At 40.7% G+C, this 22214-nt stretch overlaps 2 protein-coding genes across 5 annotated transcripts in view; one reads left to right on the plus strand and one right to left on the minus strand.

Moving 5' to 3' along the window:
• ralgps2 (Ral GEF with PH domain and SH3 binding motif 2) overlaps window positions 1–22214 on the plus strand; it is a 69103-nt gene that overhangs the window by 41567 nt on the left and 5322 nt on the right. For all 4 annotated transcript variants that reach the window (XM_005732200.1, XM_005732198.1, XM_005732201.1 and 1 more), the window contains exons 10-15: window positions 19347–19484; window positions 20420–20510; window positions 20701–20768; window positions 21135–21273; window positions 21399–21550; window positions 21633–21687. In XM_005732200.1, the coding sequence (XP_005732257.1) occupies window positions 19347–19484; window positions 20420–20510; window positions 20701–20768; window positions 21135–21273; window positions 21399–21550; window positions 21633–21687 (643 nt within the window). The remainder of the gene's footprint in view (window positions 1–19346; window positions 19485–20419; window positions 20511–20700; window positions 20769–21134; window positions 21274–21398; window positions 21551–21632; window positions 21688–22214) is intronic.
• Window positions 1824–17481, minus strand: angptl1a (angiopoietin-like 1a). Its single transcript, XM_005732197.1, has 6 exons — window positions 17170–17481; window positions 8230–8477; window positions 7486–8106; window positions 4486–4679; window positions 3095–3365; window positions 1824–3005 (listed from the first exon to the last, which is right to left on the minus strand). The coding sequence occupies exons 2-6, from the start codon at window positions 8417–8419 to the stop codon at window positions 2818–2820; spliced, it is 1464 nt and encodes a 487-aa protein (XP_005732254.1). The 5' UTR covers window positions 8420–8477; window positions 17170–17481; the 3' UTR covers window positions 1824–2817.

Consider the following 22214-nt stretch of genomic DNA (forward strand, 5'->3'; position numbering starts at 1 on the left):
CACATTTCCCTTAATCGTAAATTCTCCCGATTCCTCCAGGGTGGAGAAAACGGGAATGAATGAGCAGGAGACTGTAAGTCGCAGTGCTTGTTCCAGAGCATCACTCCCAGCTAAGTGTTGGGTGTGCTTAAGGAATAAATTTGTGTTTGGTTTCTCTTGATGTTCGCATATTGAACTCTCTGGTGTCTAAACACAGAACCTGATGAATTTGAGTGTTGCCGTAAATTAAAGTCCCAACTTAGAACAGAGGGCTGAAATTACCATGTTGTTGTTGTTTGTTTGTTTTTCTTACCAAAAGGTTTTGTTTCCTAAACTTTATTTGAATGGCTTCTTGACATGTTTGTGACTGTGCTCAATTTCCATTATTTTTGGGTGTGATGCCTATCACTGGCAATAAACGGTCTGGAGAAAGAGCCATGTGTTGGCTCTACAGTGACACATTTGTGCTGAACTGTGTATATGCGCAACAGTCTGATCTCTGACCTACTATTAGGTTTGGCAGACATTGCTGCCTCCTGTCTAAGCTCACATCCTTGATCTCTAGCAAATCGTGTAGGGACAAAGAGCCCATAGAAACATATGGGTTAACTCTAGGAATAAAGCCATTCATGCAGTTTAAAATAGTTCCTGTCCTTTCACCTTCACCTTGTCTAGCAAAAGCAGTATATCAGTAGCAAAACTTTGCCACCGGTGTCTTTGGTGTTGCTAAACACTGCTCGACAAGTGATCTAATATCTAATACAGGATCATAGGTACTGTACACATGGAAGAAAATAAAACCTATTTGATTTGCATCTGATTTTAAACGCTAAAAATAATAAAGTTTTCGATTTCAATTACACAATTGAACCAACAGCTGTTGGCCGCAATCTGCTTGGTTGCACAAACGGATTAAAAATATCCTTTGTGTTCGTGTAGCTTGGTGCTACACTTCTCTGAACAGGATGTCACTGATAAAGAGCTCGTTAATATTTATGATAGTCCCAGTGTAATTTTATTAATGCGATGCTGTAGCGTGTATTTTCAGTTTTTGGCCTCTTGTTAGGGGAGAGAGATTTTTACAGAATGCCAGAATTGAGCTCAGTGGTGCTCCAACTCCAGCTTGCTGTTGCTGAGTAGTGGTAGCTGTGGGACACGAGCATCAGCGTTTGGAATAACTAATGTAATGGAAAACGGCAAGTTAAAAGTGTCAAATATCTCACATCAAAAATCCTGCCAGCGGGGTTGGGGCCGGGAGGTTTTCATAACCAATTCCTGTAACCTACAGTCCTCTGTGTCAGGCTCTAGTACGGCTAGTCCTCATCTGCCCCGGACCTTTAGAGCGCAAAGCTTCGGTCTGCTCTGACTTACAGTTCTTCTAAAAGAAGAGTCTAGTGGAGGCATAATTTAAGATGACTGGTCAATACTAGTTTGTTGACTTGTCTCCAAATTAGAAGATGTTTAGTTATGGCAGTTTATGTTGCTTTATTAAGTTCTCTGAAAAACTCCGGCTAAACAGGGGGACATAAATGACAATTCTTGTCTCACATCTGACCTACTGTAAATTTGTAAATGCAGTCCCCGTGTGTGGTCAGAGCTAATTTCTGTTCACTTCCTTTAATTTGGAAGTCTCCCTGATCTTATTCATTGCTATGACAGCTTGGATTGCAACTAAATCAGATCCAACATAGTGGCTTATTTTAGGCGATGCTGTCATCCTTTATAAATAAAATTGCTGTGCTAATATTTTAAACAGTGACATTTGCAAGTGTATTCGTGTGGGAAATGATTTTATGAAAGTTTTGCTATTTATTAAAACAAGAAGCGTAGTGAAAAGTGAGACATTTTATTGTTTATGAAAGAATTTAATTCCTCTCTGATGGCTGGTAGCTCATGTCACAACTTGTCCATCCTAAAGTCAACTAGATATCCACTCCAGGTAGTTTTGTCTTGTGTGTTTGCGCGCGTGTGTGTGTATGTGTGTTGAAGTGCTACTGATGTATTTCTACACTGGATAAGAAAAGTGTAAAGAATTGTATTGTTACAGGGCTAGATATAACAATGCCATGACTATATTAAATATAAATACACTGTTAAATAACAAAGAATGGCAGAGTGATGACATTGTGAACATTTGGCCTGAGTAGAATCACAACCTCTTTAAATTAACTTTCACAAATAAAGCCAAAGATATTTACATACTAAAGCCGTCTCAGCCATATGCACATTGAACAAGCACATTGTTGCACAGGTTCTTGTTCAGTCGGTGGGTTTGTGGGTTTGGTGCTGGGGGTCGGTTGTTGCCCCAGAAGTCCAGGAAATCCAGTAGAAACGGTAGACAGTAGGTGAACTATTTATTTCCTCTCACTGTTTGGCAGGTCTTCTCAGCACTACTTTAGATTGCATTAATTTTCATGCTACCACGATTAAACATCGCAGTTTATTCAATGCCCCATCCTATGGGGAACACTTTCAATAAGTCACCATTAGCTGCTCAGAAGAAATCTCATCACTGTAGTAAATAATAATTTCCCTTTATAACATACTTAATCTCAAGAAGAGTGAGTAAAATAGGACACAGTCATACTAAAAGGCCTCAGGGAACTTCATAGACTGTCCACACTGATAGATGGAGAGTAGTTACTTGGGGAAGGCGGTGGTATCAGTCTTCATGTTAACTAGCCACAGAGTGGACTGTTGGCCATAAACATGTCGCTACCTCTTCCTCAGATGTGGCAGAGATTCCTGCTTCTGCCTTTACGGGATTTATTTATTTATGGGTAGAGAACGATAAGGATGGAGACTGAGATGCATCTGAAAGAACCACAGTTCATTGTCCTAGTCAATTGGCCGCATCATGAGGCGGACTGATTTTAGGGAGTAGAAACCGCCCCCGTAGTCTGCCCAGAAGATTCCATCCTGAAACTTGCTGCGGTAAACTCCCCCGCTGTACCACACCCCATTCAGATTGGTCTGTCCGCAGGCATTGTACCACCAGCCGCCCTTGTGGAAGTGGGCGCAGTTACCTAATGAAGAGAAGAACCCAGGCTCAGAAAATAAGATCAGCGTAATGCATGAATTATTTCAAACTAATGTAACCAATATGTCCCCCTACCAGAGAAGGAGTCCTTGTCACGATCGAGCGTAGTGAACTGTTTGCCGTTGTGACTGCTAAAGGAGTCACCAGCATTGCCCTGGTAGGTGCCTAGCCTCAGCCGGTAGCCCTCCTTCTCAGACTCCAGATGAAAGCTGCTGTACTCGGCGTACACCTTCTTTCCTGTCCAGTCTTCCAGCTCTATCATCAGCTTGTAATCACCCTGTTTCGTAAGATTGTAGATGTTTTCCAGGCCGAGCCAGTGTTCGCCATCTATGTTACCGAAGCCTTTCTGCAGGGGACAGGCACCACATTATGACAGTACGACAGTTTCACTTGTGATTTCAATGTCACTACTTTTGTACGTGTAGCACTAATTTACGTAAGCTGGATATTGCGGTTTAGCTAAATGGTGAATGAATAGAACTTTTGCTTCTGTGGTCAGTGAAGGCAAATCGTTTCCAAAGAACACAAACATTAAAATGGAGTGAGGTTATTATGAATTCTTGCCAGGGAGCTGTGTTTATATGAGTTTTCTCCTTGCAAATCAAGTGAATTGAAATCAAATCTGTTTCCCATTGAAATGATAATGTGTTAAGGTTGTGATCTGCGGTTTCTCACTCTACAAATTTGTTGAACAGCAAAGCCAGCGATGATTTGGCAGTGTTTTTAGATGGAGAGTTGAATGCAGCAAGTGGAGAACTGCACAAGTGTTTTCTGTCTCTAATCCAATCACCATGACCGTATTAATACATGAATCCAAATTTTATGACTCAAGGAGAACTCCTGCAATTTGCCTTCATCACATACAGAGAAAACGGAGGTCAGGCATTTTGATAGAAATGACACAGGAAAAAAGGTCATCTTATCTCATAAGGCTGAGACATGGGAAGTAGAGAAACAGGGGTCATTTCCAGTGGGGTTGAGAGGGGAGCTGCGTTTCCCTCTCAGCCCTTGGGGCTCTCTTATTGCATACATTTGTCCCTGGATTCAGTTCTTGGCTGCAGTTTCAGTGTGAGGAAATCCACCACTAAGCTATTTACACTGTTTGAACAAGTGCTTGCTTAGTGACCTTAAAATGAACCTCAGAGACTGGGCTGCTAAGGAAAGGGGTGGGCTGCACAAACTTACTAATTTTGTTGGCATTGCTCTCTTGAAGGTAGGACTTGTGAAAAGAGTGATACAGAGTCTCTTTATCTGTCACTTTATTTTTGGGCCATTGGCATAAGCAACTAGCCAATCATAGGTTCAGTATAGATTTTATGATCATCTGCAGGGTAAGCTACATTTTCTTGGCTAGTGGCCCTAAACCTACTGTTATTGTACATTTGTGTCCTTGAAATGCCAAATTCTTATCACATGTCCTGTTAGACCTGCTGTTACTTCATTAAACTTCTTTTCAGTAAACTTACCTTGTAGTTCTCCCAGTTACGGAAGAAGTTAACAGAGCCATCTTTCCTCCTTTGCATAACTGTCCATCCTCCATTGTCGAGGCCATGCTCGCACCAGGCTTGGATCAGTCGGTCACTGCCGTTTGCCTTAAGAAGGTACATACCACTGGTGGTGTAGCCTGCCTTTCGCACCTGGTAGCAGTCATTGAAGGGACCTGGTGTTGTAAATGATGTAGAAGAGGAAGATAAATGAGCGGTTCTTATTTGAACATTAATATTGATGAACACTCATTTGTGATATTTTAATCTGCATATAAATTATATTGTTAATATTGAGAAACCCAAGTGGTGATTTTAATAGGTGATAATTTTGAGGACAAGGGTACGCATGATACTAAGATGAGCCGTAACTTGCACTAAAAAGCCATGTATTACCATATCTTTGACTAACTTGCAGAATCTTGATTTTTCTTTATTTATTTATTAAACAACACAAATTATCTGACTTGCACACAGTTGGAAACTTCTGAATAATAAGACTCGACTATGTCCTGATTTAAATGTCACTCTTTGTAGTTAACATACAGAAGTCATTATAAACTAGATTAAAAGGGAAGACAAAGCTGGGAATTAACATCTTTGCTCAGACCACCCAAACATCCCACAGTCTGAAGTTACATAAGCTTTCATCTGCACACCAAAGCTGTTATTTAATATTCACCTAGATTCCACCTTCAGTCAAAGCTATGAGGTGGCGCTGCACCAGAGCTGAGCTGAAGCAGCTGAATCTAAACCGGCCACATTTCTTCTTTCTCTCTGTGAATATTTATTAAACCAGTATCAACACAAGCTGGGTCTGTCTGTCTAGTCTAGAGGCCTGTGGTAGACTCTCTGAAAGCACATAGGTACCCAGTATAATACATAGTAGTTGGTTCAGCTAGACCAAACTGTGGCGAAGCGGTGCGTATTTATACTTGTATAAACCTACATGGAAGAGGGGCTGCTAGGACCTGTGGTGGCTTTCTGTTTTACACTTTTCCCTCCTTGTTTCAGATCTATCCTGTCTGCTGCAAAAACTCATCCATAAAAACTCCATAGAAAAAAACAAAATTAAATCTTCCTATTATAACTTTTTATCTCGATCATGAAGGAGCACCACTAATCGAGTGAAAACAGCAGCTGATGGATAAGGTCAGTAAGGATATGGTCAGAATGTTGTTTGTAGTATGTCTGTCAGTTCACATACACTTTAATCGGCTGATAACTAATCAGACAGTTACAGCTTGGTAAGGCAGATGAGGAACTCCACATAGCTAGAGGTAGTTAAAAGGATACGCGGTCTTCTTGTCATTTACAAGTTCGGTCTCTGCAATTTTACCTCCCACGGGCACTTCCTCACCTCATGCCATCTTCTACCTTTGTGTTTCTTTGGAGATTTTTTTTCTGCATGGAGGCTTTTAAAATATGCTCCTCTGCTCTTTGAGCTTAAAAGAAGCATGTCATTATTTGAATGTCAGTGGAGGTGGCGACAGGTCTGTGATTTAAGAAGAACAGTGTTTCACTGATTGATGTGGGCTTTCATGAGAAACCAGACACTTGTGATTAACGCACATTTAAAATGACTGTATAGGCATTAACTCTTGTATAGACTTAAATTTTTTCTTTCTTTTTTTGCAATGACAGGACAGTGACTGTAAGCTGATGCCTTTTAAACAAAGCAAAAATATCATAATGCTAAGGTCTAACTATGCCGCCCGAATGATCATAAACAGAAAAACTGACTTAATTATTTCCAAAATAGTGTACATCTGAATTTTATGTCATTATTTAACTCTGCCATATGTAAAGCCCAGAATAGGTGATGCTTTGCCATATCATAGATGCAGTTTTATGGCATTGATGCATGTTTTCTCAAATATTTCCTGATATAAAAATGTGGTGTTTTTTGTTTTTGTTTTTTTGTTTGTTTGTTTTGGGGTTTTTTTCTCATTCTGATACCTTTTTTTTTTAAGGTGAATTTTGGGTGCTTTCATATAGTTTGCCCAGCCGAGGATGTTCAGGCTTCATATATATATACACATACCTACCTTATAATTCGCCATAGACATGCATACCAAATGACTGAAAGTAAAGGGTAATTTACAAATAAGCTGTGAAATGTATTGGTTTAAACTTGATGATATGATGATGACGATAATGTAGTTAAACTGTGACCCTGTCAAAAATACATTTATTTTGGCCCTTAAATTTGTCTGGTTCTGACCCATCATATTTCAGACAGGCTTTGTTTTGCTTTCCCCTTTGTCTGTTTCACCGTTTAAGGGCTTGTATAACCCCTTTCAACATTCTTCCCCATACTTTAATCGCCAGTCAAAATACAAGCGCCCGGACCAAGTTTTAGGAGCCGTTTCCAAGTAGCAGTCTACCTTGCAAATTAGTTTCACATTGGCGATTATCTTTCTCAGATGTCAGGATGGTCAACTTTTTTTTGGAAGAAAAGAACAAAGGAGCATTGTCTATTTAGAGGATTTTATCTGATTAGTTATTTTAGTGCAGGGTTCTCAGACTTGTTGGGCAAATCCAGTGGATGGGTACTTTAACTATACCCTGCCCCTTTACTTATCCAATTGAAGATATATCTTTTCCCATTTTACCAAGTCTTCTTAATGCTGTTAAAAGAGGCCTAATCCCCATCCAACTAATTTAGTGCATATGCTCGGTATCATGCTGCCAATACAAGCAGCCAAGTGGGATCATAGGAATGTATGATTTCACTGCCTCTGTAGCATGCCAAGCATGAGCCAACTGTGCCTCAACAGTACCAACTGTTGCGAGAAATTAGGTTTTGAATTGCGATCCCTAGCTAATTATACTTTAGTAGTTGTGTGTACAATTAGCACAGTTTCTGACAGTTACTTAAGACATCTTACTTTTGCTCAGCGTCAGCCTACTAAAAGTCATTAGATTCCTGACTGTTTTACAGTCCTCAGTCTTTGCCTGCTATTTTAAATTTGTACTTGCCATCAGAGGTAAGCGTTCCTTGCGGTGGTGGAGGGTCAATCCCAAAAGGGCTTATTGTAGGTGGGTTGATGCGTGGTCCACGGGAGAACTCCCTGTTGTTATTGTCCCTCTGTATCTCATTGGTGAAACGGTTGTTGACTGGTATATTCTGCGGTACCACCTGCACCAGAGGGGGAACTGCAGGCAGCTCACTGCGTCCCAGCGTCCTCATACACTGCTCCTCCAGTACAGATATGAGAATGGACTGGTTGTTGACCACTCCGGCCATTGTGGCAAAACGGGCCTCTAGCTCCCTATACCTTGAAGCCAGTCGCATCATCTCTGAGGTCACATTGAGGACACGGTTCTCCAGCTGGGCGAGCTCCAAGGAGTTGTCTCTCTTCCTGATGATCTCATGTAGCAGCTGCATATATAGTTGGGTCACCCTGGAGTTCATGTTCCTGCTCTCTTTCCGCAGCAGCTTCATCTCATTCACCAAGTTACCATCCACATCTACCACCAGCTGCAGCGTCTCAATCTCACGGCGCTGTTTGTTGAGCACATCCCGCACATCTGCAATCTCCATACGGGTCACTCTTTCCTTGTCTGGCTCTGGGCCTGTGGTGCTGGCACAGATTGGACCTGATGACAGATATGATTTAAGAGATTAATAAGAAGCTGTTTTGATGTAATGGGAAGCAAAAGAGAGACTAGTTCAACCATATTGTACTAAGGGTACTTTTCGAAAAATAGCATCTTTTCTACCTGTGATTCTCTGCTCAGGTACAAGGAAGGTATAAGAGCATTTTTTGGCATCAGGATCCAGAGGAGCTCTTTTACTCCTGTGGAGAGAAGGCTCTTTGGTCCTCCGGGCTTCCCTGGAGCTCCTGCAGTAACTTTCCTGCCAGAGGGAGAGGCAGAGCAAGGCGCACAGATGCCACATCAGCCCTTGCATTGCTGCTGGCTGACTGAATGGATAGATGGGCAGCTGCTGGTACTCCCTCCAGGCCTCCCTGAAAGAACACACGACCTTAGGAGTTAAGGAAACGGCTTTTTCTTTGTGTACAATGAATAAAACACCAGGACTGTTAATTGTTTGCTTTTCCAGAGCAGAGGGATATAGAATTTTAATGAAATGGTATTTGAAGCTTTTTTTTTTGTCTGTCTTAAAAAAAGATATCAGCAGACAATCTAATTGTTTAGGAAAGTATCCAGTTGAGAATTTGTCACGTACTGCTCCCACAGACTGTTATTTGTGTGGAAATAGTCAAAGAGAGAACACATTTTCTGTCCAGCCAACTGGCTTATGTCTGCTTTCTGTCTTAGTTAGTTCCCCTGCTGACAGACACCCCATTATTCAGAGGTTCTCTTGGTTTCCCCCTATTAAGGAGGTATGATATCTAACTGTTGCTGATTTATCTTTATCTTCATCCTGCCCTTGAATTTAGTTTATCTTCTTTAGTCTAGGACAGAGACTTGGCAAACTCCCATCCTCCCGGCTTCTATAAGATCCTACTTAAAGTTGTTTTTTTTTGTTTTGTTATTTTCCACCAACTGTAGGAATCAGGAACCCTTTTTAGAAATTATGGTACTTCTCAGCAAGTTGACCACAGGAATCAACTTCCAGTTTCTGGATTGTACTGTAGATACTGGAAGCAGCAGAAAATGGATGGCAACTTCATTTATTTTTAAGTTGGGACTTGCAAAGCACAGTCTCTTCTTAGCTTCTTTTCCCCCACAACAGATACACTTTTATTGATATGACAAAAAATGGCAACCTAATGTGTTACAGTTACCTGATTCTTGCTGATCGATGCTTACATGGCAGACCCACATCAAGCTAAATGTATCAACAAGCTTTATAACAATAATGTGCCATGCTGGGGATGTCATCTGCTACAGACATGGGTCGTTTGAGAACAGAGCGGTATAATCTGTTATCGTATCGTTACCGTATTTGTCTCACCTGTCCTCCAGTGTGATTTTCAAGTGACAGTAATGAGACAGATTTTATCCGTAGCTGAGCATTTTTCAGTTCTTAGCAACAGGAAACGGTGGTTAGCATGCAGCACAGGCTGCTAAAAAAGCACCTCACTAAGCTTCTGGCATTTTTTAGCATAGCGTAAAAACCTTTTGCATATAATTGAGGGAGTACTCCAGCCTTAAGAGGGTGTAAAATGTTGTGGCCATGCACCTCAGTAGGAAATTCGGTGACACTTGGCTGTATAGGGTTTTTTTTTGTTTTTGTTTTTTTTAGATATAAAGTCTAGTCCACGTTGTTCCACCATGACATTAAAATATAAATACCTGGCTTCTGACTTGCTACTTCCACAGCTTAGATATAATGTTACTGTCCTTTGTAACTAGGTTGGCTACTTGCACTGGCCTCACCTGAAACACACCAACCACAAATTGACCCTAATGCAGTTTCCTTGACACAGTTAAACATGCCAGCACAGGTGTTGGGTAAGAGGTACTATTTATATTTTATTTAAATTATATTTTCCAAACATGCATGCAGGACAGTCACTAATGGATGTGAGATTAAGTCAGAAATCAATCAAAAATATGTGCAAAGCTGTTTCCCCTTGTGATTTTTTTTGTTCTGTTTCTCATCAGCAACAGAACAAAAGGCGCTCTCACAGTCTCATGTACTGCTCAATTTAACACCCGACCTGGTCCTATGCAAGGCCAAGACTTTCTATCCCTCCTAATCCCCTCCATCACTCTTCACAGTCAGTCTTTTCTCTATGCCACATCATTATGGCCTACCCTCCACCCTGAAACTCTGCGCTGTGTGTCTCCCATATGACGCCATTGTGGTTCTTCAGGAATTCTGGCAATTATGTCACTTGGAACAATGTTGAAAGGGGGCAGAATTACAGTTAGTACTCTAGATCTGCAGGGTGTATGTGTGCGTGTGTGTGCGTGTGTACCTTTTTAATGGTATGTTTAAGTTCGTGTGTCTGTCTGTATGATTGAATACTCTGTGTGCATGACTACTCAGAGATGTTATTCATTTTCATGGTTGTATGTTTTTCCAGCAGCTTGTGTGTCTGACAGCGTAACCAGGTACTGTATCCTTGCTGACCTTGGTGAGAGCTGCTAATGACTTTACCAGCAGCGTCAGCACTATCAGTCTTCAAGTGTCTTCTCTTCTAAACTCTAGACTCTTTTCATGGAAACGTAGCATATCAAAGACATTCCAGGAGATGCTGAGAGGTCAGTAGTGTGTTGTAAAGGTACAACATTGACAGTGTTTCACCAGAACAAGCAGAGTGCCCTTTTGACTAAGAAGGAGAAAAAAAAAACATCTAAATTGGTTCAGGCCTGTAAGGGTTGTTAAAAGAAAAACACAAAGCTCACCTGTGTTTAAAGAACATCTGGTAACGTATCTTTTTATACTTGTGCAGTAGTACACATCTGTCCATATATGCATGAGTTCACACTCCTTGATTTCTCCTCAGGCTCTGCATTGTGTATAAAAGATGGATGCAGCCATCAGGACATTAACATTGTGTTTTTGGAGTCAGGAAGCAAGAATGTGTAGTACCAAGTTAGCTTAAGGTCACAAACTTGATGTGCAAGTTATAGGCTGCAAGTATTATTTCACTTAGAATGTATTGTCAGGTGGTTGAGAAACAGTAGGGAGGTTAAAGATGGAAGAAAGTAATGGTGGTAGAAAATGGGTCATGGCCCGTCTTTGCCTTTCAGGTCAGTCATCGTGAACGTAACTTGAGGCAAATCCTCTCATACATAAACTACTCTCATTCCTTTTTATTCTTAACAGAATTCTCTGGTGCTTTCTTTCAATGCAAAAGCCCCATCCTCTCGACTTTCCCCCTTTTTTTTCATTGCTTTTCTTCCTCTTTGCTCCCTCTGTTTAGTGCTCCTTCCACCCTTTTCAGTTACAGTTAACTAAAAGCACATGGGAGAACTAGACTGTAAGTAGTAAGAAACATTTAAACCAATTTTCTACTTTAATATGAATAGGATTTATTTTTTTGTTGGTGCTGCCTTACTAGCAAAAAAGTTTGTAGTCCATTTGAAACCAGTGAAGGACTGACAAACGGTCACTTTGCATGCCTTTTCTTTTTTCCTCCATCTTTTTGGCAGTAGTATGATCTCATGCACCTCTGTCATGCAGGTTATGCACTTCCTTATCTATCTTACAGTATCTCACTCCCCTGTCGGCATGTCTCTTTTTGTATGCCCGTGTCTGTGCTGTGGGTTAATTTATTTTCAATCTACAGTCATTCCACTGTATGAACCATTACACTATTATAAATGCAAATTCTGCACTTCAGCTGTAGTGGCACTATATTTTGTTTTATGTTTTTTAGTCATTTTGTAAATGATAAAAAAAAACATAAAGGGGTTCACCGCACTTGCCCATATATGAAAAAAACAAAAACTATACAAAAACAAAATTACAAATTACAAAATGAGAATTGGCGCCATGCTGAATTAACTGCATTTCAAATTGGTCTTGGCGTACTATATTTACAATGACAGCACAATGACAGCCAGTTTCCTCTGGAGAGAAACTGGCTTTCGCCTACCTTTAGATTGTTCGTGTAGAGGCTGATGTTATAATTATATTATCATTGATGTAAGAGAGGAAATGATCAGAGAAGTCATTAAGTAAGACATCTGTTTACTTTACTCCTGGCAGGGAAAAATTAGCTTGTAATATTCGGATAGACAGCATAATGATTGTTGATATGGCAGGCACTCTTATAACCTTGGGTTTCACTGTGCATAATTGCAAAAAACATATATTCATTTGTCACCTAAAGAAAACTATTACAAATATTTATTATAAACTGCCTGCATGGAGATTGTCATACACCTGTAACCAGACACCTACAGGTGTATGACAATCTCCATGCAGGCAGTTTATAATAAATATTTGTAATAGTGTGTACTTTAGAAGGAATGCCAAAAAGACAAGTGATAAATTAAAGGAAAGATCTGAACAACTGCGTGGAGAAACTTAGATGTGTAATTACAAGTGTGCTGTTTGTTAGGCTGTTTACACACAGTCTTGCTCTATATTATGTCCAGAAATTCTGAGAAGAGCCAGTTGATTGTGATTTCATGTGAAGATGGCGGACCTGATCCAGATGTCTGCTCAAGTGGTTACATAAGTAGTTTAACTGTAGTCACAGCCAGTGGAGAAGTACATGTTCCATAAACCAGGAGAAAAGTATAGGCCTAAGTGCTTGAACCTTGCAGTGAGAAGATGTTTGGGTTTACTTGTTTCCTTAGAGCACCAAAGTATGTATGTAAGTATGAGTATGAGATTGATGTAAACCATGCTGTGGCCTTAGAGGCCAACGTGTTACGCAGCGGTATTAAAAGTCTATACAAGGGGATAACTATGAAGATAATGATGTTTATCCCTCATTTAATGTTCCATAGAGTTGGAGAATAAAATCTTTGGTGCCTTTAAAGCTGTGTTGGTGGCACATGGGAGCTTAATACCTTAATGAGAAACTTTATATTTGTTTTTGCTTCAGTTTGTAACCTCCTGTACATATGTATAATATCAGTCTGCAGCATGTTTGTTTCAGCGCCCACGGTGGGTTTCTAATGTGTCAGTCTCTCACTTGATGGATTGCAGTCCAGCCAGTGGGAGAGAATGACTTGGATAGAATTTATTTATATTTTCAAAGTCAATGTTTTTTCCCAGCCTCCAAAATCCTCTGCTTCCACTCCCTCATCTGGTCCTCAGACTTTCCCACAATAAGTCCAAAATACCTCCAAACACCTCATCACTGGTTACAAAAAGAAGGGAACGTGAAAACAAAATAGGGAAAATAGGGATGAGTGAAGGAAAGAAGTTTATTCTCATTCATGGAACAACGTGGAAACAGCAACAACAACAGCAGCAGCTTTTTTTCTGTTCATGACCTCAGACAGAGCTGAGTTACATGAGTAACTCAAAGTCAAACTTTTCCTGCGCTTGCTGAAACAATAGGTTACAGAAGTGTACGCAGAACGGCCAACAAAGAAACGATCTAACTTGCTTTTGATGAAGGATAGAATGAAAATGTGAGTAAATAAATGGCTTTGGGAGGATAACTCAGCGTGAGCGGGGATGTAGTAAAAGCGCTGACATTATGAAGCAGTTAATGAGAAGAAAAACAAACCAAAAAAAAACCAGCATTCACACAGGAGTGCTAAAAACACAGAAAACTCGTAAAAGCCTCATCAAAACTGAAGAAACTTTAAATGCCGCTTCTAAAATGGAATACAAATTACATTGCGGTACAGTAAGTAATGGGAATGTTTTATATCAGTTCATGGTGTAAAACTAAAAGGGAAATGAGGGCAGATGCAAAGAATTACAGTAGGATTTTCTTTTTATTAGAAAACCTGAGCCACAAACGGATACTGGAGGTTTTTACTGGAACTTAAGGCAATCACTAAACATAACTTGAATATTAAGTTGAAGGTGGCCTGTATTTTTAATAAAACCAACCCTTACTAACAAGTTATTTCAACCTCCTGCTTTTCTAGCTACTAAACTGTCGTCCTTGATGATGCTACCTGAGGCCCTACGGGCCCCCCATCTGTTTTCCTTCTTCTGTAGGGGAAACTCTATAAACATGTGGGCTGAGACTGTTGTTGGGGTCAGAGGTCTATTTGTAGATTAGGGCACAGTCCCACCCTTCCTCTACTTTGCCCCCACCCACTCATCCGCCCGAAATCAATTGGCCGTTGTGGAAAGCGGGTTCCCCGTCTTACTCTGCGTTCATAACATGCACTTAAATGCACAGAAACTCACGGTCATCCTTTTGTCTGTGCTGTGCTTAATGTAATGACTGAGATTTCCAACACTGTCATTATTACATGACACTCTTCCTCTTGCTTCCCCTGCTATAGAATAGACAACGCGCACACACATTTTGGCATTATTCATTCTTGTGCATGAAAAAACCAACTGATGACACCATAAACTTGCATCTTCCTTTGTATAGTGTATTTTCTCAGTCAGACGTGGCTAATTTGTCTTCTCAATGGGTCACGTGAGAAACTGGGACTGTTCTGTGTGTGCTCCACCGATAGGTTGGTATTAATTTTGTGTCTTTTATGTTTATTGATGTAACCCTCCACAACAATCCCAGTTTCTTGGTGAAAATTAATTTAAAATTAACCTAGCTAGGTTGATAGATTAGCTGTAGCTTCACCTTGGCGTGCTCTTTGGTTGATAACTGATAAATAAATGAATATCTGGATTGCTGCTTCAGGTTTTGTGCAGCAAAAATTACTTTCAGGAAGGTCAGGCGATCCAGGAGAGCAAGGAGGGGGAAAATATATATATATAAAAAAAAAGAATTTATATGAATGTTTGTTTGGCTGGATGGTTTAAAATTTCTGATTTAGTACATTCTTTGGCCACTCGTGCATACTTTTCCTTGGTTTTTATTTCTCTTCTGAGTCACACCTAGCCTTAAACTCAAACCTCAGACTTCACATGCTTTCTATTAGCTAAATCAACAAGGAAGAACACATAAATTTGCACACTGCATTACACGCTTGTTGTCCACTGGCTCTACTTAGTTACATGCCTCCACTTCACCCGTCTATTTACCCTGACCTCCTGGCTGACCTCTTCCTCCCTACGGTGACCAGTCTGTTCAGCTGTGTCCAAGCTCTCATTAATGAGCTTCACAGTTCAAACAAACTTTCCTGCGACTATCCTTGACTTTATCCTCCACTAGTTTTTGTATGTCTTTATAAAGTCTAAAAGTTTGTGTGGCTCATAATGTCGGTTTGAGTTTTAAGAGATATGTAATGTGTCAGAGTTGTTGTTCTGTGGTTGGGTTTAACATGTGCACACAGTAATGCAGGAGCAGTGTTTTTGGATAAGACTTTATCCAGGATGTTATCTTTGTCCGCTTCTCTAATTGGCTGCGTTTTGCAGATAAAATCAGTTGAGACTAGCATTGACACGGGTTAAAAATGCAAGATACGGTTGGATGCATGCCTGCTTCCCAAAAACCGCAGCTGTTTGTTGGTGCTGGCTGGGTGAGTTATGAGTCCCGTGCTGAGTTACAGCATAGTCTATGAAGGGACTGGTGGGGAGGGCTGCAGGTTACTGACTCTGATGGGCCACGCACTGCCTGACTGGCTTGTCGTGGGACTTTTGCAAACTTTAAATAGAAAAGACATCAAACAGATGTTCTGCTGTGATTTAAAACTCTTAAGGTGAAGGCTAAGAGTATGGTTAGTTTATGCGTGGATTGTAAGTAATGACCCGTTTTTAAAGCCTGTCCTTCGTGCAGTCACGGTTCAGGTAGAGCCGAATGCTGTTGCTTCAGCATGGAATGTTCTGGATATTTCTCAGACAGCTGTTCCTGCCTCCCCTTTATCTTTTTTATCTTTTTTTCTTCTCCCACTTATTTTTCCAGCCTGAATTATTAGAGGTATCGATATTATGATTTATTACTCTAAGCGGAAAAATGAGCATGCTCGTGCAGTGTTTTCTTTCCTTTTCGCCATCGCTCATTTTGCCTTTTACTTCAAACACTGGCTTTTTGAAGGTCTGCGTGTCTCTCACGGACCTTTACAGCATTCACAGATGTGGCTTTGTAGCGAGCAGAATGTTTCCACAGATACCACCAACAGACCAGGACGTAAGCAAAAACATTTGAAGATAATTGTGAGTTGCTGATATGGAAGAGCACCATATTGATGTTATTAGTGTTCAAAGCTTTTGCCATCATGACAAGGTTGGGACTGAAGTGTCTTATGTCCATGGGGTGTATTTGATAGAGGATGTGGTTAAGGTTGGCTTACGCTGCATTTTTATCTTTTCCCTTAACACGACCCTGAACGGGGAGCTTATAAACTGTCATAGAAACAATCTGCTCACTTTTAAGCCTTCCAAAAGGGGCTGTGAGGCGAGATGAGATCTCACCACGTCTGAATGTACAGATGGAACTTATTGGCCTAACCCCGATTTCCACCAGGTTAACTCGGCTACATCCCCGTACCCCTGTTAGCAGCCAGGTTCAGACTGTATTAGGAAACCAAAAGCCAAGAAAAAATAAACAGGCCTAGGAGCAGAGCTCAAATCTCTCCATCTGAGCTGATCACTCTCCCTCAAGTGTTTTGCTGGAATGTCCCAGTTTTCTTTTTTTGTCTTCTCTCTGGCTTTTTCTTTCTCCTCAGGTAAGGTTTAATGTCATTTTCAGAGCAACTTTAAGATCTTGGATGTTTCTCCATTCTCACATCTAGATGAAACAACTCATTGACTGTATATTTTTTAAAATCATTTTACATAACTGATGTAAATCATGGCCCTGCACACCAGAAAAAGTTGTACTTTCTGAATTCAGTTGTTTTTGCCCTTCCTTAATACAACTAGGATCATAAATTCATAAATTCTCCAGATTTCTTTGTTGACCTCATATACATTACATATGTTAAATGTATACACGATACACTTCTCAGTATGCTGTACACAGTATTTCTCAGTCAGACTCCAGGGGATAGCCAAAGAAGCGTTGCTAAATGTTTCTGTCTGCAGATGTAACCTCCAGTCACGAAACGTCCTAACCTCTCCAACCTCTCAGCCAGAGCTCTCACAGCTGCCCAGACGCACACAAAACACCATCTTGCTGACAGACACACACACACTCACTGATTCCAAAATCAAAATTGAAAACAGAATAAAACTCGAGCAGCGTTTACCTTTTTGTTACCAGTAGTGAGATGGATGTTTTCCTGCAGTTATGGTGTCACGTGTATATTATATTCTGTCTTCACCGGGCTGCAGTGCGCAGGACTCATGTCTCTGTCTCTCTCTTTGTCCAAGTCTTCAGAGGTTCTCTCCTCTACTCACTCCTCCTGTTCTGTAGCAATAAATCACAATGCAAGGCTTTAGTCAAGGCCCTACTTCCCGAAGCTCCCTGTGAACTTTCCTGGTGCTCAGACTGGGGTATGGTTCAAAAGCCGGCCACTTCAACAGACTGAGCTCTCACCACTGATGCCTTGAGTTTTTCACAAAGCATGGGGGAGACTAGAAGAGGGAGGGGAAGAAGGAAGAGAAGGGATGAGAGTGTGGGTGTTGAAGATTGCTTTTTTTTTTTTTCCTCCCTCCTTTTATTTATTTATTTATTTTTTAGTCGCCCAGCCTACCTCTGATGTCATAAGTGATAAAGAAAAGAAAAGACTGAAAAAGAAAATGGCAGAGCTGCTGATTAAATGTCCCATCCTTAACAATGACCTGTGTGGTTTTTGTATAAGGGAGCAAAGAGACGAGGCCTGTTTGAATTCAGGTGTTTTGCTGAGTCCAGGACTGCTTTGACCTCTTCATCCTTAATTACAACTTGAAGTTCCCCTCCTCTTGCTTTTCCCTGTAGCAACGAGAAAAGCTGATTGTAATGCTGCTGGGGTTTCGGAGCTTCTTCCTGTAGAGAACAGCTGGATGTGAGAGTCGGAGACCAAAGCAGGCAGATAGAAATGATTCGTGGCACTACTGGTGCAAAATGGTCACTCCAGGTTTACTCTAAGTTTATTTGGACTTAACTTGCTTTTTGTCACCATTGTGATTTACTTGAATGTGTTATTCATACATGTTTAAGCTGTAATGTTTAAAAGATCTTACTTAACCATTTTGGAAGAATTTTCTCCCTGATTTGTGATTGAATTTCTGCCTTCTTGCCATGATTATTTATTTATTTCCATCTCGTACAAGTTTTGCTGCAAGTAAACATATACAAAGTGCCTGTGTATGCAAACCACAGCTTCTCTACTCATGCTTCTGTCTGCGTGTTCCAGTATGGATTTGTGCATGACTAACCGCCGTTATCCCTGACATACTCTCAGACAAGAAGCTATAGCGGTTAAGCCTTTAGGATTTCTCTCTTCCTCCTCTTCTCCCCAACTCACTGCTGAGTTGAAAAGCACTTGTAAACTTTTTCTTCTGTTCTCACCCTTTCCCTCTAATTCTAATCAGCTGTGTGTGTGTGTTATCCCAAAAACAAAGTGTGACCTCCTTTATCTGTTGGATCTCCTCCTGCCGTTGTGTGTTTAGGCTCTCTGTCAGCAGTGCTATGTGTATTACACCATTTTCCATGGAGGGGAGGGTTGTGGGTGTCATGTAGTCTGCTGTGTGATAAGTTTTCTTACATCTGCACCCAATCTCGACCCTGGCGTGTCCAAAAAAAAAAAAACATTCTGCAAGAAAAATGAAAAGAAGAGGGGACTGTAAGGAAATGCGCACCATCAGTTCAACTTGTTAATAACTCTTTTCAGATTGATGGCAAGCTGCTTCTGGGTTTGTCTTTTAATGTTAATATTTATTTAATGAGAGTAAGAATCTCAGCCAGAAATAGGCACTGAGAGTTAGGGGGGAGAGAGATGGCCATGATTTGGAAAGGCTAAAGAGAAGATCTACTCGGAGCACTCGTTCAGATCCACTGGGGGAAAAAAATCAGAGGGAAAAAGTCTTTTTGAAGCTTGAGCAAAGTATATGCAAATTAGGTTTTGCAGGGTTTTTATTCCTGTCTGTTTTTGCCATATCAAACAAGCAGTGTGCAATTACCAGCTGAATGTGACTCCAAGAACCCCACAGCTGCATGACACTTGCATCATGCACCCAAGGAAATCTGGCTCTGTTGCAGTGTCCAGCCTTGTTTGTGTCTACATGTTTGCTTTCTAATGAGCTGAGCTCTGCGTTCGGTCAGGAAAACTCCCTGTGTTCTCCACTGAGGGTTAAAATAACACCTCCAACAGATGGACGCTGTCCTCGTTTGGCTTGCAGGGGGCTCTTGGATCGCTGAAGGATGAGTGCATGAGGGAGTTGTGCTCTGATTCTCTTAATTTAACAGACATCTCTTTCTATCTGCTTTTTCCTCCCTTTTTAGGAATGTACCTTTCCGATCTGACATATATAGATTCAGCCTACCCCTCCACGGGCAGCATACTGGAGAACGAACAGAGATCAAACCTGATGAATAACATTCTCAGAATCATATCGGACCTGCAGAGATCCTGTACCTACGGTGAGACTTCAACAGATACATGCCTATGCTGGTGTAGTATGTATATTTATGTGTATGTTTGCAGATTGTTTTTCACTGTGGTTACATTTGGGGTGGTTGCATCAAAAACCAGCGTTGGATAAATAAAGCAAGACTTGTCCGACATGGGTAGGGTTTGTCCCATCCGGTGACTGTTCGTCTGCCTGCAGAGGGCACCGTTGTCAGATGGAGGCAGTGTACAAAGTGTCTGGTACATGCCACTCTTGCTTGTGCTGTTGTTGGTCCATCAGCCAGCCGCAGAAAGCACAAAAGTTATAACGTACGAAGAGCTGAAGTGAAACTGATTGTTCCCTCTCTCCAGCCCTCTTTTCAACCAATTAACATTCGGCACACGCTTACATCATCAACTTTAAGCGATACGCAGTCTGAATTCCCATCCCCGAGCGTGTCTGGGATAGGTGAAAACCCTGTCCAACCAGAAACTCGTATGTGGACCGGCACATTTGCAGCACCAAAAATCCCACCATAAGGCTTTATTCAAACTGATATTCACTAAAAGTGGAGCAGGAAGTGAGTCATTTGAATTAGTACAAATATTTGCTTAAAATTGGCTAATACCCTTCGAGGAAGATTCTACATACAGCGGGTTTAAAAGTCCTCCAGCACACAACCACAGCTTACTGGAAAACGGTTGTTTTTCATGTTCTTTAAAAATATGCAGATGTTTCAAATAGGTGTTGGTCATTTAAGTACTTAAAACTAAGACACAGCTATTTCCTAGCTACACTCAGGCGGCTGCTGCTCTGGAGCTGTGTTTGGTTTAAAGTACTAATGTTATCCTTTTTCCAGACCCTTATTCTAGCCAACGTAAAGTATGCTGGCAGCTTGTGTTACACAGGCTCACATGTACACATGTGTTTTTAATTTCATGTCTGCCTGTATCTTCTCTTTCTCAGATATACCAGTGTTGCCTCATATACAGAAGTATCTCAACTCAGTCAGGTATATTGAGGAGTTGCAGAAGTTTGTGGAGGATGACAATTACAAGTAAGAAGCAAACAAACAAAGCTTTTGCATTATAGTTATGATTTCTTGCCAAGGTGATAAAGAGAGATGTTTGTGCTGTTAATTGTACTGCTTGCTTGTTTCTTTTCATCATGATGAATTTACAGAAGAGTATTGTAGGGTACTGAAATAGATTTTTTCAATTGATTTATGCTGCATTTTTTTTCTTTAGATTGTCACAGAAGATTGAGCCAGGCACCAGCACACCACGAGCCAACGCCTCCAAAGAGGATCTTGTCGGTGAGTTTAGTCTCACTTAATCTGAACTGAATGTCCAAGTAGTTTCAAATTTGCACATTAGTATATCAGTTATAACAAAAATGATAGTTTTTGTTTTATTTTCAAATTAAATGACACATTTGTCCAATGTTGTTAAAAAGTAACATGTTTTAATTGATTGATTGTCATACTGTCATTAATGTCTTTATTCGCAAAGATTGTTTTCGATGTCACTGTGCATTTCAATGTCCTACATTTTTCACTTAAAGTGGAATTTAAAAGTTCTTTAAAATAATAAGAATAATAAAGAATTAACTTGTTTTTTTTCTGTACACACCATAAACATGACATCTCTATTCTTCTGTTGTGGTTTTACTCTGTTTACAGGTCAGGAAGCGTCAGCATCTCCTCTCTGTGGACGTAAATGTGCGGTAGCACCAGACGGAACCAAAGTCCCAGCAACACCGCCATCCCCCAGGAACCTTCTGCCCTACGGACACAGGAAGTGCCACAGTCTGGGCTACAAGTCAGTTTCTATTGTTAATCTTTTATAAGAAATAATTTTCATATGTATGTCCTATAGTTTAAAAAATATACACACACGCACATACACACTGGTGCTACTCTGTCTGCTTTGTTGTGTCTCCACAGCTTTATCCATAAGACAAATACAGTAGAGTTTAAAAGTGCTACATTTCCCAATGCTGGCTCTCGCCATCTGTTGGATGACAGCGTGATGGAAAGCCACAGTCCTACCAGGGGACAAGCAGAGAGCTCGACTCTGTCCAGTGGCATTTCACTTGGTAAAACTTACACCTCTACAGTTATGAAGTAGAGTTTTTATGTTCAGTGGATGTTTTTATGATGTTTTTTATATGTATACAGGGAGCAGTGAGGGCTCGGAGCTCAGCGAAGAGATGTCTTGGCCAGCTTTTGAGAGGTAAAGCTAATGCATCCATGTCTTCACTGTTTTTTCATCATAACCACATGCAAAAATCAGATTGAAGGAAAAAAAAAATCCCCAGCCTGGATGTGATCATCTAAATTTTAAAGCGCTGGCTTCAAGGCACATTTATGCAAAACGATCTGCCATTGAAACCCTCTCACACGCGCCATGCTTTTAGCCTTGCAGCCATGGCAGTCATGCCTCATCCGTCCACTGCTGCGCTTTGCCTTTAGCAAAGATGTAAAGGTGCTTCTGCTTCTCCAGCAGCCTGAAATGTATTAACTGCTTTAACATTTAAGTCTAGCAGCCCCCGTGCCAACCTGTGTCTGGAGAAAAAATGCTCAGCTGAAGAATCTACTTGCTTGAAAATCATCTTAACCTCTTTTAAAGCACTGTTCCTTTTTTTTAAAGTTTTGAGTAACCCAAAAAAACACATCCATCGATAACTCCTCTAAAATGGTAAATGGCCTGTATTTATATAGCGCTTTAACCAAATAACTGCTCCTCATCTTTCCCTAATC

This window comes from Pundamilia nyererei, unplaced genomic scaffold (assembly GCF_000239375.1).
Source record: "Pundamilia nyererei isolate P.nyererei 1_Seehausen unplaced genomic scaffold, PunNye1.0 scaffold00046, whole genome shotgun sequence".
NCBI classification, from domain to species: Eukaryota; Metazoa; Chordata; class Actinopteri; order Cichliformes; family Cichlidae; genus Pundamilia; species Pundamilia nyererei.

Excerpts from the sequence above, each read along its gene's own strand:
- angptl1a (XM_005732197.1), bottom strand. The coding sequence starts at position 8,419 with ATGCAAGGGCTGATGTGGCATCTGTGCGCCTTGCTCTGCCTCTCCCTC. Across the intron at positions 3,366-4,485 it reads GTAACTGGGAGAACTACAAG|AAAGGCTTCGGTAACATAGA; the intron begins GTAAGTTTACTG and ends TGTCCCCTGCAG. Across the intron at positions 3,006-3,094 it reads TGACAAGGACTCCTTCTCTG|GTAACTGCGCCCACTTCCAC; the intron begins GTAGGGGGACAT and ends TCTCTTCATTAG.